The 26,488-nt window shown below is 34.6% G+C and overlaps 3 protein-coding genes across 3 annotated transcripts; 1 reads left to right on the plus strand and 2 right to left on the minus strand.

Moving 5' to 3' along the window:
• Positions 1 to 482: 482 nt before the first annotated feature.
• On the minus strand, positions 483 to 5,225 carry LOC306883157 (programmed cell death protein 7-like). The gene is made up of 5 exons (XM_079438275.1): positions 4,240 to 5,225; positions 2,574 to 2,712; positions 1,575 to 1,805; positions 856 to 943; positions 483 to 755 (listed from the first exon to the last, which is right to left on the minus strand). The coding sequence occupies exons 1-5, from the start codon at positions 5,131 to 5,133 to the stop codon at positions 635 to 637; spliced, it is 1,473 nt and encodes a 490-aa protein (XP_079294401.1). The 5' UTR covers positions 5,134 to 5,225; the 3' UTR covers positions 483 to 634.
• A 951-nt stretch (positions 5,226 to 6,176) lies between these two features.
• LOC306878039 (ATP-dependent clpX-like chaperone, mitochondrial) lies at positions 6,177 to 19,710 on the minus strand. The gene is made up of 14 exons (XM_079430133.1): positions 19,331 to 19,710; positions 18,622 to 18,773; positions 18,359 to 18,476; positions 17,363 to 17,517; positions 17,096 to 17,258; positions 15,223 to 15,264; positions 12,321 to 12,497; positions 11,794 to 11,958; positions 11,622 to 11,710; positions 10,607 to 10,771; positions 10,124 to 10,426; positions 9,563 to 9,655; positions 9,346 to 9,452; positions 6,177 to 7,275 (listed from the first exon to the last, which is right to left on the minus strand). Exons 1-14 carry the CDS (start codon positions 19,383 to 19,385, stop codon positions 7,185 to 7,187), a joined length of 1,875 nt encoding a protein of 624 aa, XP_079286259.1. The 5' UTR covers positions 19,386 to 19,710; the 3' UTR covers positions 6,177 to 7,184.
• A 643-nt stretch (positions 19,711 to 20,353) lies between these two features.
• On the plus strand, positions 20,354 to 25,668 carry LOC306883577 (maspardin). The gene is made up of 9 exons (XM_079438944.1): positions 20,354 to 20,474; positions 20,878 to 20,942; positions 22,109 to 22,270; positions 22,457 to 22,537; positions 22,619 to 22,764; positions 22,851 to 22,959; positions 23,299 to 23,406; positions 24,324 to 24,464; positions 24,970 to 25,668. The coding sequence occupies exons 2-9, from the start codon at positions 20,880 to 20,882 to the stop codon at positions 25,093 to 25,095; spliced, it is 936 nt and encodes a 311-aa protein (XP_079295070.1). The 5' UTR covers positions 20,354 to 20,474; positions 20,878 to 20,879; the 3' UTR covers positions 25,096 to 25,668.
• Positions 25,669 to 26,488: the final 820 nt, after the last annotated feature.

Here is a 26,488-nt window from a genome sequence, read left to right on the forward strand (position 1 = left end):
AATCTCTTCTCCGATATTTATCTTTTGATGTCAAACCCAAATGTTTTCAGTCTACAGCAAAAAATAAAGGAATTGGCCTCATTGTCCCAATACTTTTGGAGGGGAGTGTATATAGGTATATGGTGCATATATATATATATATATATATATATATATATAAATAAATTACCATTTATACATCTTAGTAGTATTTGTTTTATTGATTTTGAGAAGATATAAATTTAAAAAATAATTAAATGACTAAATATTTTTCTAATTTTAATATTACTATACTAATTTCAGTAGTGTTATTTTCAGTATTGCAATAATAAGAATATAACAACCACCACCACTGGGACAAATGTCAATTACATTAAAAAAAAAAAAAAAATATATATATATATATATATACACAAGCACATTATGGTAATAAGAATTTGTGTAAGATGCACTTAACAATCATAAGAATAATGTCACAATTAAAAAAAATTTAAATGCCCTAAAAAAATTTTTTATAAAAAGTATAATTTCTTTGGTTTCGGGTGAAATGCTTCTGCGAGATTCACCCAAACTTGTATAATTGAATCTGGTCACACATTGTCCTAGCCAAACATGTTTTGCCCAGATGCATTAACAGTTTGTTGGGTCACAAGCGTCATTTCTCCAGGGCCGTGGCCCAGACGTCGTTGGCTGCTTGGTCGGGCAGAACCCAGCCCTGAGGAACCGATGTACCGTCAGGGTGTTCGGCAGAAACCAGGAACTGATCCCACTCTCTCCTGTCAGGGGAAACGCGATATGAACACATTCTTTGAGTTGTGTCACATTTACACATTTAGAGAGTTATTTTTAGAGCTTATTTCTGATCTGAAAATAGACCTTATTTGAATCAGCGCAGGAAGAGAGCGCTCTGCCTGTGTGTAGTAATCAAGGAACGGCTGAAGAGGGTGATCAGGAGGCAATTCAGCTAAACAAAAAGGAATACAGTTTACATGCGTGCAGTTAAACAATTATTAACAATGAAACAGGGGAACAAGTGCCATATAAATACCACTGCACAAATAGATCAACAGTAGGTTTATTCTGTACTATTTCAAGATGTGCTACACTATGTATATATCTGTACACACAGTGAAGCACATACTGAAATAGAAAAATGACTATACTGCCAACTAGTGGTGTCTTTAGGAAAACAAGCCTAATGAATGATAAGGAAACTTGCTTTGGACATATTTTGTTTCATGCATATTTACATTTATAGTGTGCATATAGAAAAAGGGACAAAAAAATTGTTTTCCATTTTATTACATTGGCTATATAGTATATTAACTACACACACACACACACACACACACATATATATATATATATATATAACATATTAACATAACAGCACAACTGTTTTCAAAATTAAAAAATCTAAACAATTTCAACATCAAAATTATTTTCTAGAAGCATATAGAAGCGATATGTTGATACACACACACACACACACACACACACACACACATACATATATATACACACACATAGATAGATAGACACTCAGACAGATAGATACATAGATATGACAGATAGAGATGTACATGTAAAATTACCTCCAAATAGCATCGCATCCACCTCTCGCTTCTTCTGCAACAGTTTCTCTTTTTCTTTCTTCTGTCGTTTCTCGCGGTCTCGTTTGCGCTCCTCCTCCTGCTCTCCCTCCAGCATGACTCTCAGAGCTTTCTCCTCTGTCGCGTACACAGCAGTGCGTTTACAGATCAGACTCCTCAGCCGCTCCAAATGACCCTCAAATCTCTCATCACTCTCCTTTCCTGGAAACATGCCTGGTAAAATTGGAAAAAGGAAAGAAAATTGAACATTATAGATGAAGTAATTAGGCAGCGGCTATTTACACTAAGTGCAAATAGCTATAGATTCTATTTACACTATGTTAAAGTAGCAAGATTTTCTGCTATTTATACTACTTATTGCAAATAGTGGCAATTATCTGCACCTCAGTATTGTAGTACATTATAAAACAGCGTGCAATAATAACGTATTGAGTGCAAATTATAGTTTTAATTCAAATTATTAAATGGATGCCACCTTATAAAGCCCTCCCTACACCTACCCGATACTTTTATTTTCAACTTTGATTATTTCCTTCATTTTTATTGAAAATAAATGCCTTTCAGATGCGATATGAGATTTGAAAGGGGAGAATTTTTTTTTGGCAAAAGGTGGGATTGAAAAGCATGCGCCTTACCATCTACACCACTGAAACTGATATGGGGTTAGCGTTTTTTTTAGTGTTGACTAACCGAATCAAACGTTGGTGGGCGGAGTTAGTGTAAATAGCCTTTGCCAACAAGACGGGCTATTTGCACTTAGTTTAAATAGACACTCCGAAGTAATTAAGCTAAATTATTTTTTGTTGAAATTATTTTTTAAATCCCAGTTTAATATATAGAAAAACTACAAAAAAGCCATTCATAGACTGATTTCTACAAAAGGTGTGAAGAATAATGTTATACAAAAAGTGTCAAGATCAATTTCTTTGGGATATTTTTTACATTAAATCATGCAAACCTAATCATATTTTTATGTTTTACCCTTCCTGGCCGCAGCCTCTTTCCGGAGTTTTCTGAGTTTTTCCAGAGATTTCAGGATGTCCAGCATTCTCTTGGCATCGGCTTGTTTCTTTCTGACCTCTGAGAGAACAGCATCAGCAGCCATCTTCAGCTCTTTCTCCTGAACAACAACAAAACATTTAGATCGGACACTGTTTGACATTTAAATGCATGCTCTCAACTGCATTCGAGAGTATGCACTCTCAAACTACAGTATATACTCTCTCTCTCTAAATATATCTATACCATGAAATATATAACATAATTAGCAATAGATGGTTCTGCATGGTTAACACAGCAGTGATGTCCAATTTGTGAAAAAACTGTTCCTTTGAGTCGGTTCTTTTACAAGAAAAGTTCATTAAGAGACTTTTGTTTGTTAAAATGTTATTAAAATTATAATCTGATTAGAAACCAATATTCACAAAAACATGTCTGATTTTAAAAGTAAAGACTACAGAAACATCCAGAATATTCTTAATAAACTGGCCATTTTTGACAAAAACGGCATCTGTTCAAAGCAAAGCAGGGAGAAATTATTTAAAATTCATAATACATTTAATTTCCTCTTAACTGAAATGTTTTATTAAAAGAAAACTCATTGAAATAAATTATTTGAAATATATTTTATACAATATCTAAATAAAATAGTGCAATATTAATTAAAATTCTAAAATTATTTATATAATATTACAATTTTATAGTATTATATTTATATAGTATTATTATTAAAATAATAATGGTCTAAAAAATAATATTATGAAATTAATTAATGATTGGTATATACATTGTTATAGGACAAATTAAATATATTATATGGATATCTAAATAATACAGTAGAATACTAATTAACATTAACAATTAAAATGATAAAATATATAATAAAACATTTAAATAATATGGTATGTTATTAATATAGTATAATAAATATATATATATATATATATAGAATAACTCCAAAATCATAATAATAGTATAATATTAATTAGTTATAAGCTCCGTAATAGTATATGGAACATGAAATATGATGGGGATATTTGAATAATACAGCACAATATTAATTAACATTATACTGTATTTAGTAATTATAATATATTATCTACATGGTATACTAATTTTAATTATTATTTTTATTTATTCATTATACTATATTATCTACATGATATACTAATTTTAATTATTATTTTTATTTATTCATTATACTATATTATCTACATGGAATACTAATTTTAATTATTATTTTTATTTATTAATTATACTATATTATCTACATGGTATACTAATTTTAATTAGTATTTTTATTTATTAATTATACTATATTATCTACATGGTATACTAATTTTAATTATTATTTTTATTTATTAATTATACTATATTATCTACATGGTATACTAATTTTAATACATACATATACATGTATATATAAAATATCATAATTTAGTATCAAAATAGTATTATAAAACTATATAGTATAATTAATAAATAAAAATTATAATACAGTATATTATTCATAATATTTATAAATGCACTATTTTATGGGACATTATAAGAAATATATGATTAGGTAGTGTAATGGATAACATGAATGAACCATTGGTGGCAAAACGCCTCTATTGGAAGATACTGATATAAGCTGAGTTTTCCTCACTCTGTTCTTCTCCTCCACTTCATGAATGCGTTTCATCTGCCATTTATCAACCTCCGCCTCTCGTTCAGCGCGTCTAGCCTCCCGTTCTTGCTTTTCCTCCCTTTGCTGCATCTTTCTTCTCCTCATCCTTGCTCTCTTCTTGTTAATCAGCAGTAATTTCCTCTTGACGCTGCTGACACAGTCCGGGTCCTTCAGGTCCATCAGGCTCTCCTGGATGCTGCTCTTCAGTTTGTTTGCTTTTGAGAGGCTCTCAATCCAAACATCTTCATTCTCCAAATGATCCTTCAGCATCTGACACACGATATTTAACTCAGACAGCATTTTAACCGTCCCATACAGCTTCTCTCTGAACTGAGAGATGGAGGGTTTGGACTCGGTTTGCTTTGGTTCAGTGGATTTATTTCTTCTTTTAAGCAGGAAACTCTGAAGCCACTGCTCATCTCTCAGTCTCTGCATGGATGCTTCATCAGATGATGTTATTTTTTGCCAGGGTCTGTTCATGGTCTGGTTGTTAAATGGGTTGGAGGTGTAAACCTGAGCTGGATTATCCGGTCTGGTGTTGGACTGATACGATGGAGGTGCTGGATTTGGAAACTGTTGCTGATTTGGTGGGAATTGTCCCCTGAAATTATGCTCAGGAGGAGTCCACTGGTTCTGGGGCCAAGCGAGAGGCGGTTTCTCGCTGTGCTGATGAGGTTCAAAGCTCCCTGGAGGTGGTCTGCTCGGGTCGAAGAGTGGAAACGGGGGCCAGTGGTGCTGTAGCGCCGGTGGTGGATGCCGATACACGCTCCAGGCTTGTCCCGCTGCAGGAGGAGGTGGAGGCGGCACCGGTCCATCTAAACCCGCGGGAGGCGGAGGAGCGCCCATATAACTGAACTGCTCAGGGTTATCCATTATTTCACCCTGAAATCATCTGCAATCCGGCGCTGTTGTGAGGTACATTCAGAAAACAGCCTATAAACAGAAGTTATGAAGGAAGGACTTCCGGGACGTCTTCAAAATAAAATCCCCTTCAAATTAAGAGTCAGATGTTCCTACTAAAGATGGACCCAACTAACTGTCCAAAATATATATTAAATTCTATATGAAATATATATATACTTTTAATTAGAAATTATGCATTAAATTTATTAAAAGCGAGAGTATATACTCTTAGACTTTTATGTTCTTGCAAAATATTTTTTATTTAAAAACTGCTGTTTATTTATCAAAGAATCATGTACGGTTTCCACAAAAATATTAAACAGTGCATTGATATTAATAAAAAAAAAAAAAAAGAGACATGTGACACTGAAAACTGGAGTCATGATGTTGAAAATTTAGCTTTGCCATCAGGGGACTAAATTACATTTTAAAATATATTCGAATAGAGGACAAGTTATTTTAAATTGTAATATTTTTTCACAATATTACCCTTTACTGGATTTTTATTAAAGAATGCAGCCTTGGAGATCATTAGAGACAATAAAAATACAATATTTATAAATATATTAATAAAATATAAAAGAAAAGCTTCTGTTCTTCTCTACTACACACACACCTATTGAATGAAACATTTGTTAGTGTCTTCAATATTCATTATATATTTATGCATTATTTTGCCAATAACTTCCCTCTATTTTTCTGCTCTGTAAATAAGGAAATTAAGGAAACATTTGGTATTTAAAACAGTTTAACTTCAAATTACAACTTTGGCATCATTTACTCACCTTCATGTTATAACTTTCTTCCATGGAACACAAAAAGAGACATGAGACAGAACGAAAGCATCCATCATCACTCACTTTCATTACTTCTTTGCATGCTGTCAAAGTGAATGATGACTAAAGCTGTCATCTGCTTTTGTGTTCAATGGAGGAAAGTCATAGAGGTTTGAAACAGCCTGATCTTTCTCTAATTGTCATTGCAGTGTTCCTTAAAATACAACAGAAGACCTGCATTGCTCAGTGAGAATATTTAGTTTATTCCTACATATATGCTTTGACTTGAAGTGTGAGGATCAAAAACATACATGGTTTGTAGTCTCTCTATACAAAAAAGTAACCCATTTGCACTTAATCAGAGTATATTCTGTAACAATGCAATTAAAAAAAAAAATCTTATTTCTGTGAAGCGACTGAAAATGAATTACATTGGGAATTCAGCAGCGATCACTTACTGATGCACAACTTTCTCAACAGAAATCATGACAGCACATTAATACGATTCAATACAATTCCAGCTAGTTACTGATTTTCTTGACCCTTATCATAATGTAAATAGCAGTAGACTCAATAGCAGATGCAAATTGAGTGTACTAGCAAAATTGACGTAAAGATCCCATAGCATTGATTGAAGGAAAAAACTAAAACAAGGAAGCTCATTCAGAGACCTAATTAAGTTACGCAGACCTTAATAAAATACATATTCTAATTACTATACACGTGGTTCAGCTACAAAAACTGATTTACCATTGGGCATATTGGGATATTTTATGAAAGTGATCTGATATAGCTTTATAATGAACTCTATTTATATCAATATAACAAGTACATGACCAGTGTGACACAAAAGCGTAATTTTATTCCAAGCAGGGCAAAGAGAGACACAGGGAATCTGAAGTCAAACATACATTGGTACAAGCCCTCTTCACGTTTCTGTTTGGTGTCCAATCAAACGGTTCATAAAAATCACTTACATGATCAAGTTAATAAAAATAAAATAATATTCTCTTTAAGTTTCACATACTGTTAATCTCTTTCCAAGGAAAGTGTCAGGGGAGAATTTGGTTGACTTTAATTTCTCTAAGTGAGAGAAGATTTGGGATATTTTGGGAAGGAATAAGATTTTCCAAAGTGAGTAACAAGTCTGCACAAGCATACAGTGAGAAATGGACCCTTAGGAGAACCAAGGAGGCAAACAATCTGCTAAAGAAAAGTCTTTACTATAAACCGGGTTTGTAGTTTTTAGTTCTTGGCGGCATCAGCCTGTCTTGTCCAGTTTTCCTCTTCGATTCCAGAGTCGTACTCCTCCTCAGAAGAGTCTTTAGCTGCAGCTCTGAGTGGAAAGAACAGCAATACAGTCAATAACACTAATTCAAATGACCACAAAGTGCCATTAATCGAATGAGAGGCAGTACATTGAAAGGGACAGCAATGTGTGCTGGTTTACTTAGAGAACACTTTCTAGGTTATCAGTGTGTACATAATAACAACAGTTTAATATTTTTTTTTATTGAACCCAGAATGAGGAACCATTATTTGTTTGCATTAAAAAAATGATACAGAGCAGATAAATATTTTATTCTTATTTCGAATACTTATTGAATTATAAAGTGTGTGTGTGTGTGTATATATATATATATATATATATATATATATATATATACACACATACACACACACATATACAGTGCCCTCCATAAGTATTGGAACAGTAAAGACAAAATTGCTCTGTTGGCTGTGGAGTCAAGACATTTGCAAATATGATTAAAAGATGAATATGAGACAAAACTACAGAATGTCATATTTTATTATTAGCCGTTTCAACACATACACGCTTTACCAAATAAAAATAACAGCACTTTTAGAGTTCATCCCACTCATTGATGTGAGCATAAGTATTGGGACAGTTGAACATAAGGCAGATATAAAAGATTAAAAGCTATTATTTAGTTGCAGATCCCTTGCGTACAATCACAGCAGTGAGTCTGTGACCCATAGACATCACCAGACTGTTTTGGGACATTGTCCTGATGCAATATGAAGCACTTCCCAATGAATCTGGTGGCATTTTCTTGAATATTGTAGGCAAGATGGTTTTGTACCCTTCCAAATTCATTCTGCTACTGTCATCATACATTAAGTCATCAGTAAAGTTGAGAGGGCCTGTTCCAGAGACAGCCATGCAGGCCCATGCCATGACACCACCTCCACCATGCTTTACAGATGAGGCTGTATGCTTGGGATCATTTGCAGTTCCCTTTTTCCTCCACATTTTTGCTTTCCCATCACTTAGATAAAGGTTCATCTTTGTCTCATCGGTCCATAAACACAGTTCAAAAACTCTTCTGGCTCACCTTTGTGCTTTTTTGCAAACTCTAATCTTGCCTTTCTATTTTTGGTGCTGGTCAGAGGTTTGCATCTTGCTGTGTAGCATCTGTAATTCTGTGTCAAAGTCTCCTGAGGACCGTAGATTGTCAGAGCATCACCCCAGCTTTCTGGAAGTTGTTGGTGATTTTACAGACACGTCTTTTAGGGTTCATTTTCACAGCTTTTATGATTTGTCTGTCATCAACTACTGTTGTTTTCTCAGGCGATCAGGTCGTTGTTGGTTGCTGGTGTCGCTGGTGGTATCTTGATTTCTCCATACCCTTTGTTTTTGCTAGAGCTCTACTTAACTTCCTCTTTTCTTTTAGCATCCAAATTGCTTGCTTTTCTCTCAAAGTCAGCTCCCTCCTCTTCATCCTGGTTTGTGTGTGTCATCATCGAATGCAAGATTCAGAATGCAGAAGTAATGGATATAACTGATACGACACATTCCCTGCTTTTAATATCTGAAGAATTAATGCAACAGGACACAGCTGATCACTTAGAAAGACCCGTGAGGCATCTGTTCCAATACTTATGCTCACATCAGATAGAGGGATGAAACTCTAAAAGTGCTGAACTTCTTAGCTGGTAAAACATCTGTGTTGAATCATCCAATAATAAAATGTGACATTCTGTAGTTTTGTCTCATATTCATCTTTTAATCATATTTGTAAATGTCTCGACTCCACAGCCAACAGAGCAATTTTGTCTTTACTGTTCCAATACTTATGGAGGGCACTGTATAATTTTTTTTTAATTATTTTGATAAAAAGGGTTTAATTGCAACATGCATTACAGTTTAAATAAATCTATAAACAAATAAAAAGATTAAATAAATTCTTCATTCTGCATGACAGACCTACTTATATTTTAAATTTTTAATTAATTAATTATCACTCTCAGCACATTTGTTCAGAAAAATAATAACTTTTAAGGCATAAAAGAGTCCATAGTTCCAAGTGTGTCAAGTGAGACTTTAAGCTTTATTGCAGACACACAAGATGACAAAATAACAAAAGGCAATGTGAGCTCTCACCGTATGTACTGAGGTTGTGCTTTTCCTTCAACAACTTCCTTGTTCACTTCCACGGCTACAATATCTGAATGTGGCACCTCAAACATTGGATCTAGCAGCAGTTTTTCCTGTTGAGAAATGGCGGCTTATGACCTCACAGAGCACACGTCATTATACGAGCATGCCTTTGAGGAAGTGAAAACTTCACAAAACAAACAACAAAACAGCATTCTCTTACCATTATGGATCTAAGGCCACGTGCTCCGGTTTTGCGCTCCAGAGCCAGTCTGGCAATCGCTCTCAGGGCATCAGGTGTCATGTTGAGATCACACTAATACAAAGACATTCAGAAACACTTCATGATTCACTTTTAATTTATGTCGCATTACATTATACTACATTATATATTTACTGAATTAAAAGCATTATAAACCATTGGTTTATTAATCAAATAAAAATTAATATAAATGCAATATTAATTTAAACATCTATGCACCAAGGCAGTGTTGCTATAGTATCACTGATATACAATTATATTTTATTTTCCATTTAAATTTTAAAGTTGTTTAAAACTTTGTTTTTGTAATTTTAGCTTTTTTTTTTTTTATTAAAAAAACAATTTCAAATAAGTTTAAAAAAATTTTAACCTATTTTATTTCCAATACCGAAAATGTTTTTCTTTGTGGTTTTAGTGTAGTTTTTATTTTACTTAACAATAATAACCCTGCACCAAGGAAATACTTATGACTACATAGATTGGCACAGGACTCTTTTTACGGTTTGTATATTAGGCACCAACCTTGTCCATGTTGAAGAGAGCCTGATACTGAGGCACAACAGCATTGCGTGGCTCTGTGAGGATCCGCACCAGTGTCTCCTCATCCAGACTGTGCAGTGGAACCACAACAGGAAGACGGCCCACAAACTCAGGAATCATGCCGAACTCAATGAGGTCTCTGGCCTCCACGTGTTTCAGAAGCCGGTCCTTCTCCTCGATCTCGGCCACCGCGTCCACCTCTCCACCCGTGGTGTTAGCCAAGTCAGCCGCTGCTGCTGCCCGTCGACCTTTCCCCATGTTAGACGGTGTTCCAAACCCAAGGTACTACATATGGAATATGAAGGTAACAGTTAGATTACATAAATATCATTTTCAGTCAATTTTCCAAAACACCTAACTCTTCCTAGACAGTTTTTTTCACCAAAATTAATTAATCGAGAAGATCTTGCATCATTGTGTGAATAAAACCTTGTTGTTATTTGTCAACATTCTGTTATTACTCACCTTCTCATTCTTTCTCCTGCTGATGATACGATCAAGGCCATTAAATGCTCCAGATGCTACAAACAGGATGTTGGTGGTGTCAACTTGGACAGTTTCACCTCTCAGTTTTCTCGTGTTCTTCTCAGGAACATTAACAATAGTGCCTTCCAGTAGCTTCAGTAAACCCTATCAAAAACAATGAAACATGTCAGTCATCACCACAAAATTGTTTTTTTTTTTTTTTTTAATCTTGCAGTAAAGACATCATATTTTTAGGCATGACTCAAATCTGTTTTCTGAAGGCATTGAAATGCTGCATTTTGTTGAGGTTTGTTTCAGCCACAGGATACAAAAACCTAAAAATGGAATTGCAACTTTTTGTCACAATTTGTGACTATTTTTGTCACTTTTGGTTAGGGCTGGACAATAATTCAATATCAATATGTATTGCGATGATTTCACATTTCTTGTTTGTATGAAGGCTAAATACAAATAAAAGGTGAACATTATTTATTTGTGCATTTTGTTTTTTAAATAAAATATATCGTCTTATAGGAGGAGGTTTCGTAGACTTGGCAAAAGTATTTTTCATAAGTTTGTAGGTACAGACATCTGTTGCGACCATTCTTGGCAGTTTTTATGAAGCTTTTTAAAAATAGTTCTTATCGACCGAAATTAAGAAATATATTGTGATATAAATTTTGGCCATATCGTCCAGCCCTACTTTTGGTAGTGAATATGAAAATGGGGAGGAAAATAAATAAATAAATTTTATTTATTTTTTTTATCCTGTGGTGGAAACAAGTTTTTGTAGCATTTTGCAGAAATGAGTCAATCGCAAGTTATTTTTAGTGATTAAAGGAGTACAGAAATACAGAAGTGAGATGAATTATTCCAAGAATAACAAACTGTTTCTGTTAATCGTTAACAGCCATGTGAGCATTCTGGTAATTTAGGGCAAAGTTCAGCTGAATATCAGTGACATATCTGAAGTGTGACCTAGGACATGGAATCTGGTTCATTTGTAATGACCAACCTGCTGCACTCCCTCTCCTCCCACATCCCTTAGCTGATGGATTCCAGGAACGCTACCTATCTTGTCTACTTCGTCCAAAAACACGATACCTGAAACAATTTCAACATCCAAATCAAAGTTTAATTGAACAAGCTCCTGGACTAATGTCACATAAGTTTCCCACAACAGTTACCTTGTTGAGCTTTCTCGATCACATAGTTGGCATCCTGCAGGAGCTTTGCGATGACTGACTCAATGTCCTCTCCCACGTACCCTGCCTGAGTGAGGGTGGTGCAGTCACAGATTGCAAAGGGAACATCCAAGCACTTAGCCAGCGTTTGGGCCAGAAGTGTTTTCCCTGTAGTACAGATTAGTTAGGTTTCTAGTTGTCATATTAGCACACTTTACCCAAAACATAATTTTAAGGCTGCTTTTATTCAATACATTACCATTCAAATTTGCTGCTCAAGAAACAATTCTTATTATCAATGTTAAAAATAGTTCTGCTGTTATATATATTTGTGGAAACGGTGATAAATAGAAAGTTCAAAAGAACAACATTTATTTGAAATAGAAATCTCGTTACCTTCCACGTCTTTACCGTCATTTTTGATGATAATAGTTGCTGAATAAAAGTACTAATTGTTTTTTTTTTTAATCTTACTGACTTTTGAACAATTGTCAAATTGTACACGACACTGAAAGTGTGTTCTGTCTCACCTGAGCCGGTGGGGCCCAACAGCACTACGTTGCTTTTCTCTAGTTTTATGTCAGCGTGTGTGGAGTCCAGCACTTCTCCTCCTCTCTTCTCTGGAGGTGCCTGCTGGTTCAGCTGCTGCTGCATGGAGGCGCCCAGAGCGTTTCCATGAGGACTGATCCCTGCAATCTGCAGCAGCTCTGGACAAATTACATTACAAAAGCAAAAACAAAACAAAACATAAAAAGCAAAAATTATTACTTAGGGCACTCAGAAATGACTTCTGACTTTTAGGGAATCTTCATTATGTATATAATAATTCAGTGCTTTGAAAATCTCATCTTAAGAAACATTTTTATGTCTTACATAATTAGTCCAGTTTACATAAGACCTTTAAAATGAATGTTCCACAGATATAAACTTCTCAGTCATTATGTTAACGTTAAAGCACTTACTGTGGCAGTCTATAAGGCAAGACATTCAAAAACAGTTTGAATCAAAACATTCAAAGCTCAGAATGTTTATTAAACCAACTTTACGATACAAAGATGTATAATATTTAAAATAAATTCGCACAGGCAAAATGAATAGCCAGTTTTCTCAATCAAACTGAGGGATGAGCTGAAATTATTATTTGTTGTAAATGACAGCATACATGATGTCAATTCAGATTAATTAGTGTTAATTAGACATTATTACTGAACGTTTCTTTAGGAGTCAATTCATTAAAAAAAAGCAAATCATTAATTGAAATAAAGCTAAAATCAATTAAAATATAAATAATTGGTAAAAAAACTTGGTAAAACAGTCAAACATGCTGCTTTTGCAAATAACTAACAAAAGCAGTTGAAATACTAATGTTACTAATACTAAATAAAAATAAAGCTAAACAGACATATTTAAAAGCTAATCACACACTTGCATAAAAATATAAAAATTAAACCAAAATTACAATGAAAACTAAAGATATATAAATAAAAGCCAATCATTTAGTTTTATTTCACAAATAAGTATAAATAATCTTAAAAGAACAGATAACTACTAGGAGTGTGACGAGACACTTATCCCACGAGACGAGACGAGACACGAGACTGGGTTCATGAGAACAAGACGAGCTTTTTCGACTTTTTTTTTTTTTTTCTAAATCCTCAATGATTAAATATATAGGAAAAATGCTCTGTTATTCAACTGAAAAACACAAAATGCAAAAAAAAAAAAAAAAAAAACTGTAGGTGCATTTTGAAATCAACCTGTACTTTATGAAATGAAACTTCTATTTTAATGAATCATATGCAGTAATAAACAACATGTAAACTAGAGCTGCACGATTCTGGATAAATTGAGAATCACAATTTTTTTAAATATATTGCAGATCATGATTCTGAAAAAAAAAAAAAATTAATTATATACATGCATATATATATATATATATATATATATATATACACACACACACATGCATATATATATGCATATATATACACACATGCATATATATATATATATACACACATGCATATATATATATATATATATATATATATATATATATATATATATATATATATATATATATATATATATATATGTATGTATATATATATATATATATATATATATATATATATATATATATATATATATATATATATATATATATATAGATATATTAGATAACTAAAGAAAATAACGTAATTTAATAGTGGTTCTGACAAAATGTTCATTGCTGAATGTATAAAAATATACATTCATTTGAACAAAATAAAATAAAAATTCAATGAAGGAGTCAGTGTCTCAGTTAATAAAGACTCGTTTCACTATTGAAATCTCCTGAATGAATGATTCAAGTAGGCCTACTTCTGTTATTTAAATGTCTGTAACACAGAAATGATGTGTGGTTGAAAAGACTGTTTGCGTTGCTCTTTCTGGATCAGCAGCAGCATGAATGCAGATTTGAATGTCTTTAAGATGCTTACGATGTGAAACAGGTGTTAGTGGAGCTGTTGGTATGAGCAGCGCATGTTTTGTCGCCACCCATATCAGTGAAGAACAGCATTCACATCGGAAGCGTGATGATGGCCGACCCTCTGAGTCATTAACATGGGCAACATGCTTCTCTCGATCCACTGACACTCGCGATGTTAAACAGTCGTAATAGACATAGCTGCATCATGGTCATTCAGGATTCACATCGGAAGCGTGATGATGGCCGACCCTCTGAGTCATTAACATGGGCAACATGCTTCTCTCGATCCACTGACACTCGCGATGTTAAACAGTCGTAATAGACATAGCTGCATCATGGTCATTCAGGAATAAGATTGCGTGGGTGTTTGAAGCAAGATCGTAATTTTTTTAATGGTGCAACTCTGATGTAAACACTGCAAAATGTTTTGCGAGGATATTTTCACGTTCTCGCGAGACACATCTGATCTCGCGAGATCTTGTCACATCCCTAATAACTACAGCACTAAAATATGTCCTTTCTTCTTCAGTAAAGACTAGTTGCTGCGTGCACTGTTAACTGGTAAGGTCAAATTGCTTAGTGTGCACAGCTGCTCTATTCACAGGATCTAAAGGGATTTCCTGCGACAAGAACTTCTGAAAGCTGCATATGACAAAAGCGACACATGAACCAGGAGCTAAATCAGGTCACTAGGGCACTCTCCCTCTCTGCTTATCTGCTCAAACATAACACCATTGTTTCTGATACATGCATTGTCACTTACGTCAATATGCATTAATATAACACTCCAACAATGACAAAGGTTAAAGGAAATGAAGAAAACCAACTACATGTTTTTTGGCATTTGTACAACACCCAACAAAATAAGCAAACTGAAACAACACATTTGTTTAGAAAAATCAATGGTTTAAATGACATATAGACAATAATGCAGATTATGGGTGTTGACATACACTTACTTGTAAACCTGTATTCATCCTCCCGTCGTCTTAGCTCTAGCTCTACAGAAAAAGGAGGACAGTTACGACAAAATCACTACCAATCCTCACAGAACAAGAAACCTCGACCTATTCAGTGAACTCTGCAAAAAAATTGCAGCTGAATTGTACAAATGCCAAATGACGACAGATTTCATGAAATGCTGCTGTTGGATTATATACTAATGGACAGAGAACATCACAATGAAGGTTATATTGGCTTCTAAAATGAGAAGATTAGACGATTCAAAAAGGTACACAATGGAGACCTATCATGAAGGGCTTGTCCTTTATTTCAAACATGACACAACCAAAATAAATAAAAAGCCCATTTAAAGGAAAATTTCACCCAAAAATGAAAAATTACTCACCCTTATGTCATCCAAAAACATTTAGAGAAATTTAGCATTTCATCACTTGTTCACCAATGGATCCTCTGCAGTGAATGGGTGCCGCCAGAATGAGAGTCTAAATGCAAAGTTGCGTGTCTGTAATAAACAAATCTATCCTTAAGTTTTTTCATTTTAAGCCGTTGCTTCTGGCCAAAATGTCCATAATAATGCTTCCAGTCAGTATGAAGTCTTAATTAAGGGTTTGTGTTTCTTACAAGCTTGAATTTGATGGAGTGGAGTTACATTACTTGTGGATTATCGTGATGTTTTTAGTGGTTCATAGTTGATTTGTAATTCGTACGAACCTAGCCCCACGGTTCGGCAGACATGTAACCCGTGGATTAATTGCAAAATGTAATCATAATACAGTGAAAGTTTACCATGCAAGCGATTTTAATCTATATTTAATTTATAAGTGAACACTATGCAACGTTATTGTACACTTAATTATTACATTTCTGTACCTGCATACTACCGACGGCACCCATTCACTGCAGAGGATCCATTGGTGAGCAAATGATGAAATCCTACATTTCTCCAAATGAGTTGAGAGGGTGCGTTAATTTACAGAAAATTTTTATTTTTGTGTGAATTATTCTTTTAAAAGTGGGATATGATATTATTCTCATATTTAGATTTAGGGATTTGAAAAAAAAAAACTACCAAAACTTTGATATGTAAAGGAATAGCACACTTCAATAAACATTTAAAGTGCCCCTATTATGCCTTTTCGAATATTCCCTTTCATGCATGTCATGTAGCAGTATGTGAACATAAACTTTCTGCAAAGTCGTGAAGCCGAAAGTGCACGATATATAAAGTTATTGTCTATCAAAAAAAAAAGTTGACTCGCAATCATCAGTCATCAGGAATTCGAATCTTATTCTGTTATGGCTCTACGTCACAAAGTAACACATTTGCATAATGTCCGCCCATGGGCTGTCATTCGCGCTGTACGAGGTAAACCAATCACAAAGGACTGCGCCATCTGACCAATCACAACAGCGAGGGCTCACGGAAAGGAGGGGTTTAGAAAGACTGATTCTTTGAACTGCTTCGCACGAGTCGTTTAGGAATCATTTAGAAATGAGGTAAAATTAAAGCTACTTTTGAGAAAACTAAACTGTTTTTTGTTTCAGGACACTCATAAAACAATATTAGCAACCTTAAAAATGGCATAATAGGGGCACTTTAAATTTTTTTTAAAGAGCTGAATTCATTTTAATTTTAATCTTCGAAGCACAAAAACCTGTGTTTTACCAAAGAGTCACTTCTCCATTTTCTGCTTTCAACTGATTGAGTGAGACCTGGCTTTCTGAGGACACCAAGTATAATTTGTATCCTGGAATACATTAATTTCCTAATGGCTATGAGTTTCTTCCATAAGAACCGTTTAGTGAAAACCACCTGTTCCTACCTTCTGTGTGTGTTCAACATACATACACACGCTCTGCAGTACAAACCTCGAGGAGTGAGGGAGGCCTGTTTCTCCACCTCCACCTGCTGCTGCCTGGAGCCTGCCGGCATGTTGTTGTAGATGCGTTTATAATGATTGTACACGGCCACCGACAGAACCTTCTTAGCATGATCCTGACCCACAACATACTTATCAAGATAAGTATAGATCTGAGAGAAAACAAAAGCAGAGACATTACACACAAAGGAGGGAACCACCCGCTAACCTTGGGTGTTACACTGCTTTAAAATCTCAAAGTTAAAAGAATATTTACCTTTTTAGGTGGCGGAGGGGGTTTCTGCTGGAAAGCCAACTTGACAGCTTCAGCTGCAGACTCTGGGTCTTTACTCAAACTCTTCTTAGTGTCAGTTTCTGAAAGCACCACAAAAAAGTGGTGGCATTTTTCACATTTCACAAAGCGAGTAGATGCTGCAAAAGAGAAATAACAACTTCCTCAGTGTTGTTTTTTTAAGCACTGCAAGATTAACTGAATTAAAACCATAATCACGACATTGCGTAGTGAGATTATCAAATCACAAAGGCTGCAATTTAATTAAAATATGGGTTACATGTTTTAGATTGAACCACGGCACTCAAGCAGCTCATGATCCAGTGTTTTCAGTGTCTTAAAGTTTACATCAACTCATCTTCTGCATCTGTTCCGAGTTTGGGAATCTTATAATGTTTATTTGGGAATGCAACATGCACAAACCTTATATTAAAATTGTAATTTCAGTTGTACTGTAAAATAAAATTATTAATACATTTTTGAATATAATTGATTTCACAGTGAAATACTACAACAGTAAAAAAAAAAAAAAAACAATTTAAGTGATTTTTTTTTATTTTACAGTACAACTGTGAAATTACAACTCTGCTATAAGAAATCCATGCATATTGCATTCCCTAATATTATTATTATTATTATTACAAACAAGCCCGCAAACTGGAAGATTTGAAAGAGAGCCTTGAAACAATTACATTAAATTAAAATATTAAAGAAAAAATAAAGTTGCAATTTAAATCAATCTCAATCTTTACTTTTAACTAGGCAACTTTTAAACCATGTTACTAATTAAAGTAGCAGCAGTTGAAAAAGCAACTTGTTGTGTATGATTTATTTTTAGCATTGAACAGTTAGTACAGTCTGGCCTACTTAAGCATACACAAGGCCAACAACTCTTTGAAAACAGGGTCAGTATTACAAAAAAATTAATAAATATGATCACCTTTACAATCAGTAAAATATTATATGAAATGAAGTACTCACAAACAAATGTTTCTACATGTGTGCAAGGATCTCCACATTTGGGGCACCTCAGCTGACTTCCTCCTTTGCCGGAATTACTAGAGCTGGATCTTTTTCCACTTCCTTCACCAACTGATTTCTTAAAAGGAAAACAAAGCAAAAAATAAATAAATTTCCAGGGAGAGAATGAATTACACTGGCAAAGTTATTACTTCCTTCTCATACCCTTGTTGTCAGAGAATAAGGAGTGTATGACATGTAACGCTGCATATTTGTCATTTTACCTTTCCACCATCTCCATCTTTCATCCCATCTTTTGAAGCATAATACACAGTCGTCTCGGAGAATGACCTCAAGGGGACACGGCATGCCAGACGAACCTCACGAGTCCCTGGACAGCTCAGTGACAGTAACTGGACTCTGGAGCCAGATATTCCTGTCATAAACACAAACATGAGAGCTTCAGCAGGAAATTCACTCAAAATAACAATAACAATAATGATATGAAGTCATATTAAATTGAAATGCCTCTACAGGACATTGGCAACAAAAATCACACTTAACTGGAGCACAAATCCAAACCATAAGATAAAATAATGTTTCTAATTAGATTACATAAGAGTCTTGACAAATCAAGTTATTTAATTTTCATATTATGAAAAAAGACATTTTACATAATCACCAATGACATACAATAAACAACTAAATAAATTCATTAATGAGTCGTAGGTTATCATTTTAATAAATAATCGTATTATATAAACAATGCGCATGTGTACTGAAGTAGAAGTAGTTGATAAATGTCCATTTTTATTAATATTTTTTCTTTATAAAGCATTTAAAAATACATTGTTCTAAATGAAAGCTGATTTGTAATTTTTTTTTTATAACCGTACTAAATCATTACGGTTTGTTTCTATATTGTTAGCAAACTAGCAGCAGCGCTAGCCAAACTAAGCTGAGAAACAAACATCAATATGACTTTCTTCTTACCTCTATGAGCTGAATTTATGAGTTTTCTTGCTGCTGAAGCACACGTACACGACATGTTTGAGTGTTGTTGTTGTTTTGGAGGAACTGAATCTGTTGAATTTGAGGAGCGCTGGAAGGTTAGCGCTAGCTGAGAGCTAACGCACTCAAAGCCATTCGATACAGGCCCGACAATAATAAATGACTTAACCCCAATCTGCGAATTCAATAATAATCAATTACATTAATATACGAAATATGTTATTTCGGGAGCTGCTGTAGGCAACTGAACTAAACCCACACTGCTGTCTGAGTAAACAACTGATAATACTCTTGAGTCACTGAATCATTCTGACCGAGAATCAGTGAATCAATCTCCAAAGATTCAAAGAATCATTAGGGTCAGTGAATCACTTGCGTCGCTGAATTAATACAGCAGTAGTGAATCAAATGAATCAATAAATCGCAAAAGCCGGTGAATCAATGAACAGGGAAACAAAAAGTCCATCCCCACAACTACAATACAACAACTTATTTCACAACACACCGCAGCAATAAATAGCTGCCCTGAAACTGTACAGAGAAAAGTACAAAGTGATATTACATCATTTGCATGGTTCATTACAGATGAATTACAGAATAAACACCCTGAAAAAAACCCATCTCAGTCTACATAGTACATCTAACTAACTAACTAAATAAATAAATAAAAGACAAACACAATTACTAAAGATGCAAAACAAACATTCAATTTAGGGAAGCATGGACAGACATACCTAATATTTAATAATATATATATATAGCATCTTATTACATACAAAATAGTACTAATACACTGAAACCCAAAAGGAGTTGTGAATATATTAATTCGTTCTTCTCCCCAGTTTCTGAGTCTAAAAGTGAATTGTGACCAAAACTATCATTCATTTCCTTTTTTTGTTCCACAGAAGAAAGTAACATGAGTGTGTGTCTTGTTTGTTTTTTGGGTGAACTATTCCTTTAATAGCGCTCCGTTGCTCTGACCGCGCATGCGCATAATTCGCGGGTGCTGATTGGCCGGTGTCTCTGCGTGTGCCATCGATCGTTTGTTGGCTGCGGAAGCTGCTGTCATGTGATTCAGCGAAAGGCTACAATGTTTTTCAAATCTGTGGATGAAAGTCAATAAAAGGTGATTTATTTCGCAAATAAGCGCGGTAATATTTACTCATCTATCGCTCGAAATAGTCGCCTGATGTACGATGTTGTGAAGCGTAAACAACGCCAGTTTTGTAGCGGCAGATGTGTTGTGTTTTTGAGCATCTAAAACAATCTTAGGTCCGGTTTTCTATTTATTTAAACGATTATTTCAGAGAAACCGTCAATTGTATAATTTGATGTAAGTTAAGCGTTCGCCTGTCGCATTTACTCACGAGATCATTTTGTACTCTAGTCACATGTTTTCTATGGTGAAATTCACGAAAGGGGTGTAAAATAATTGACACGGTGCCTTTTCTTTTCATCTACATTGCAAGCTTTGAGTCAGTTATTCTGTGAATACACATATTTAACCTCATTTTTCATTTGCATTTCAGCAATGGAGGAGATAAGAGTATCTCCTGACTATAACTGGTTCAGAAGCACCGTACCTCTGAAAAGAGTAAGTTCATCTTTCTTTAGGTAACAATTTAGTATAGGGACCAATTTTCACTATTAACTAGTTGCTTATTAGCATGCCTATTATTTACATATTGGCTGTTTATTCTTATATTCTGCAGGACCATATTCTACATCCCTAATCCTGTCTGTCTGTCTGTCTGTCTATCTATCTGTCTGTCTATCTGTCTACCTATCTATCTATATATCTATCTGTCTGTCTGTCCTTCTGTCTATGTATCTGTCTGTCTGTCCTTCTGTCTATGTATCTGTCTGTCTATCTATCTGTCTGTCTGTCTATCTATCTATCTATCTGTCTGTCTGTCTGTCTACCTACCTATCTATCTATCTGTCTGTGTGTCCTTCTGTCTATGTAATTGTCTGTCTGTCTGTCTATGTGTCTGTCTGTCTGTCTATGTAACTGTCTGTCTGTCTACCTATCTATCTATATATCTATCTGTCTGTCTACCTACCTATCTATCTATATATCTATAAGTCCTTCTGTCTGTCTACGTATCTGTCTGTCTGTCTGTCTGTCTGTCTGTCTGTCTGTCTGTCTGTCTATCTACCTGTCTGTCTGTCTGTCTACTTGCCTGTCTGTCTATATATCTGTCTATCTGTCTATCTATCTATCTGTCTGTCTGTGTCTGTCTACCTATCTGTCTGTCTATATATCTATCTGTCTGTCTGTCTGTCTATGTATCTGTCTGTCTGTCTACCTATCTGTATGTCTGTCTGTCTGTCTAACACTGTCTATCTATCTATCTGTCTGTCTGTGTCTGTCTACCTATCTGTCTGTCTATATATCTATCTGTCTGTCTGTCTGTCTGTCTGTTTATGTATGTATCTGTCTGTCTACCTATCTATATATCTATCTGTCTCTCTGTCTGTCTATGTATCTGTCTGTCTGTCTACCTATCTGTATGTCTGTCTGTCTGTCTACCTGTCTGTCTACCTGTCTGTCTGTCTGTCTGTCTGTCTGTCTGTCTGTCTAAGTTTAAATTGTGGTAGAAAACAGAATGCATAATTGTCGTTGTTAATTGTCAATTTTAAAAAGTAGAGTTAAAATGAAATTAAATACATAAATAAATGTAAATTAGAATAATATATGTATATTATGAGGCTGAAGTAGCACATTTGTGAGAGATTTTGCCTGTGCATGTTCTGTAGATAATCGTGGATGATGATGACAGTAAAGTGTGGTCGTTGTATGATGCTGGGCCGAAAAGCATCAGGTGCCCCATCATCTTCCTCCCGCCTGTGAGCGGCACGGCAGAGGTTTTCTTCCAGCAGGTGCTGGCTCTCTCTGGATGGGGCTACCGCATCATCTCCGTATGTTTTCACATCAACTACAGATAGTCCTGCTGGAATAGATATCAGTTAACAATTGAAAGCTTTATTCAGTTGCTTTCTATTTCCAAAATGGCATTTTGCATAACTAACATTGTTTCTCTTCTGATATTTTTGCTTTTTTTCTGGTTTATTCCATGATGTGTAACTTGATATTGGCGTATGTAGCTCCAGTATCCTGTCTATTGGGATCTGCTGGAATTTTGTGATGGATTTAGGAAGCTTTTAGACCACTTACAGCTGGACAAGGTACAGTGTATTGACTGTTTTATTTATAAAAGACGAGAAATGGGTCTCTTTCACAACCTGTTTTTTGTTCTGTCTGTGCAGGTGCATTTGTTTGGTGCCTCTCTGGGTGGATTCCTGGCTCAGAAATTTGCTGAAGTCACACATAAATCTCCCAGAGTTCATTCTCTGATCCTGTGCAACTCATTTAGCGACACATCAATCTTCAACCAGACATGGACAGCAAACAGGTAGAGACTCATACTGGATACTTTTGCAGTGGTAACATCTCCATCAATGTGGATTTGTCTCATGTTGTATAATATTTCTTTTCTAGTTTCTGGTTGATGCCTTCTTTCATGCTCAAAAAGATTTTGCTTGGTAACTTTGCCAAAGGACCTGTGGACCCAAAAATGGCAGATGCAATTGACTTTATGGTTGACAGAGTGAGTATTTCTACTGTACTGATTGTTTACAGTGTTGATGTAATGTCATTTTACAATATTTGACCTACCTCTAGTAAAATGTCACAAAAATGATTACAAATCATACATTCAGAGCATTTATCTAAGTTGGTTTATTGCCTTAAGGACATTTAATATGAACACGAAATGTGTAAATATGCTAACTTTCATTGTACTGAAATAGTTATGTGAAAATTGCACATACATCAAACCACATTTAGTGCTTATTCTGGATTGTAGTTAGTTATAGATCTCATACTGATGTGTGAAGGTAATTTGTCTCACTCTTTGCTCATTTATCTCTGTTTGTTTGTGCTTCAGCTGGAAAGTCTGAACCAGAGTGAACTGGCCTCTCGACTCACGCTGAACTGCCAAAACTCCTATGTGGAACCTCACAAGATAAAGGATATTGCCGTCACCATAATGGATGTAGGTCTTCTTTATACACCACTGGTCGAAAGTCTGAAATAGTTATGATTTTTTTAAATAGTTTTTGAAAGACGTTACTTGTTATCACCTAACCTGCATTTATTTGATAAAAAATACAGTAAAGAGAGTAATATTATGATGTTGAGTTTTTATTTAGATATATTAAAATATAATTTATTTCTGCGATGCAATTCTGTGATCATTACTCCAGTCTTCAGTGTCACATGATTCTTCAGAAATCATTCTAATATGCTGATCTGCTACTTAATTATTATTGCTGCTCAATTATTATTAATGGTACATATTATAATCAGTGTTGAAAATGGTTTTGCTGCGGTGTAAAAACTGTGGTATTTTTTCCAGGAATCTTTGATGAATAGAAAGTTCAGTGAAAGCATTAATTTGAAACAAGATATCTTTTGTAACATTGCAAATGTCATTAATGTCACCTTTGATCAATTTAATGTGGCCTTGATGTAAAAAGTTTTTTTTTTTTTTTTTTCCATCTTTCTTGTGCATCACAATTTCCACAAAAATATTACGCAGCGAAAACCTTTTCGACATGGATAATAAGAAATGTTTCTTAAAGGCAGGGTAGGTGATTTAGTTCAAAAACATTTTTTTGTTATGCTGGTTGAAAGTCTCTTAACCTCCCGATAGCAATCATTAAGTTAAGTGATCTAAATGTATTTCTGTGGAAGGCATAAGACCAAAAAAATTTCATCCAATCAAAATGGTCAGTCTGAACATTACGATAGGCTGTCTTCTTTCGAAATCATTAAAAAAAACTGAATTCTTCTAAACATTTGAAACTTTGTATAAAGTTGTGTGATTCTAACTGAAAAAGTCTACATAAGTTACAGAAATAAGATGCAAGTTTATCATTTTACAAATATTTTGCCCTTATTTTCACTTAGGTTTTTGATCAGAGTGCCCTGTCACATGAGGCAAAGGAAGAAATGTATAAGCTGTACCCCAACGCTAGAAGAGCTCACCTCAAAACAGGAGGAAACTTCCCATATCTGTGCAGAAGTGCAGAAGTCAACCTGTACATACAAGTGAGTTTCAAGTTGTTGAAAGGAGTATTTCAACCACAAATTTAAATTCTGTCATTATTTACTCACCTTCATGTTTTTTGACCCCAAATAACTGACTTTTTTCTGTGTATGAGGAAAATTTGAAGACCGTTTTACATGCTCATTTTCCTGCGATTTATAGTAATCCAAAGCTTTAAAAGTTCAAAAAAGAAGCAAGTAATAGTAGCCAGACTTATGTCTGAATTTTAGCCATATGATAGATTTCTGCGAGAAACAGAGTAATTTGTTATTTGCTAAAAATCCTCAGTTCTTGAACAAATTGTTCTTTTGACTCACAAATTCGTGACTCCGTGATCTGATTGCAATAGTTGCATACTTTTTGGAGGAAGATTCTCAGACGGTCTGTTTTAAAGACATAAGGGCCAGTTTTATGATACTAAAGCTTGACATTTTCAGTGAAATAGTGATTTAAAAACAATGCAATCATGTGATTTCAGTGGCTTAATTTGCATCGTTTACTCTGTAGATACACCTGCGTCAGTTTCATGGGACACGGTACGCCGCTATCAGTCCAGAGATGGTCAGCGCGGAGGAGCTGGAAGTGCAGAGGACAAATCTGAGCAACAACAGTGAGAGTGACAACGAATCGTAGAGAGACCAAGGGGCTTCATACAAACATCCTCTGAATGTTGACTAGATGAATCGGGATCTTAATTGAACCCATTTCAGCTACACAACATTCAGAGATCACATTCCGGTATTCTGTTTTTCTATGACCTTAAACTCTGTTAAATGTGAATGGACTTTAAAGAGCCTATTTTTACTTTACGGAAAAAAGATACAATATTTTGATAAGTATGATGACTGTAAATAAGTGAAATTGATTACATTGTAAGAGTTTTCATAGAATGCCATATTTTGACCCGGTTGCCTTACACAATATAAAATGCACGCATTTGTTCAATTTAGCACTTTTTACTCCTTGAACTTAATTTTCTGCCTTTTGTACGTTGGTGTTATTTTTTTGTCATGTATTTGGTTTGTTTGTATGAATGTTGTCAACGTCATTGTCTGTTGGAGTCATGCACTGATATAAAACTAAACTCGTTTCAACACAAGATTGTATAAATCTCGTACCTTTTCCAAATGACCTATCAGGAGTCTTTGATTTGGAAACAAATCAAAAAGTGTCATTATTTACTTAAATAAAAGCCGTGTAACCGCAAAAGACAGGTATTGATCATTATTCTAGACTTACAACAATTTATTACACATTCTGCATATGTTAAACTCTCACCTGCCAATTACGTTCACTCAATCATTACCATACAATTAAAACACTGATATGGTTACACAATAAAAATTATTCATAAGAATCAGATTAATGAATTGGGCATTCCAAATTTATGGCATGCAAATAAACTCCTGTCTCTACCACAGTAAGCCACATTATACATTTTTTTTAGACCATCACCTAAATACAATAGTATATGAATATAGTAATCATTCAGTACCATGATATTATGATCTGGTACCACCATAATAGGTTTTTGAAGGAGCCAGCACATTAAACTTGGTATGAAATAGAAGTTGCAACCAACATTACAACAGTATTGTGATCTTTTTCTGAGTGAAACGTCAGGTTCAGAATAGAGGTGGATGTGAATGCCGCTGGTTTAAAGGCACAGTTCACCTAAAAATGTCAATTTGTTGCAAATTTACTCACCCTCAGGCCATCCAAGCTGTAAATGAGTTTTTTCTTTATCAGAACAGATTTGGAGAAATGTAGCATTAACTCACTTGTTCACCAGTGGATCTACTGCAGTGAATGGGTGCCGTCAGAATGACAGGCCAAACAGCTAATAAAAGCATCACAATAATCCACACCACTCCAGTCCATCAATTAACATCTTGTGAAGTGAAAAGCTGCGTGTCTGTAATAAACGCATCCATCATTAAGATGTTTTAACTTTAAAAGCCATTATACCAGAAATATGCACAGCACCAGTTACAAGTGAAAACAGTCCAAAACAATTAAAAACAAA

The sequence above is a fragment of the Barbus barbus genome (assembly GCF_936440315.1).
Source record: "Barbus barbus genome assembly, chromosome: 2".
Classification (NCBI taxonomy): Eukaryota; Metazoa; Chordata; class Actinopteri; order Cypriniformes; family Cyprinidae; genus Barbus; species Barbus barbus.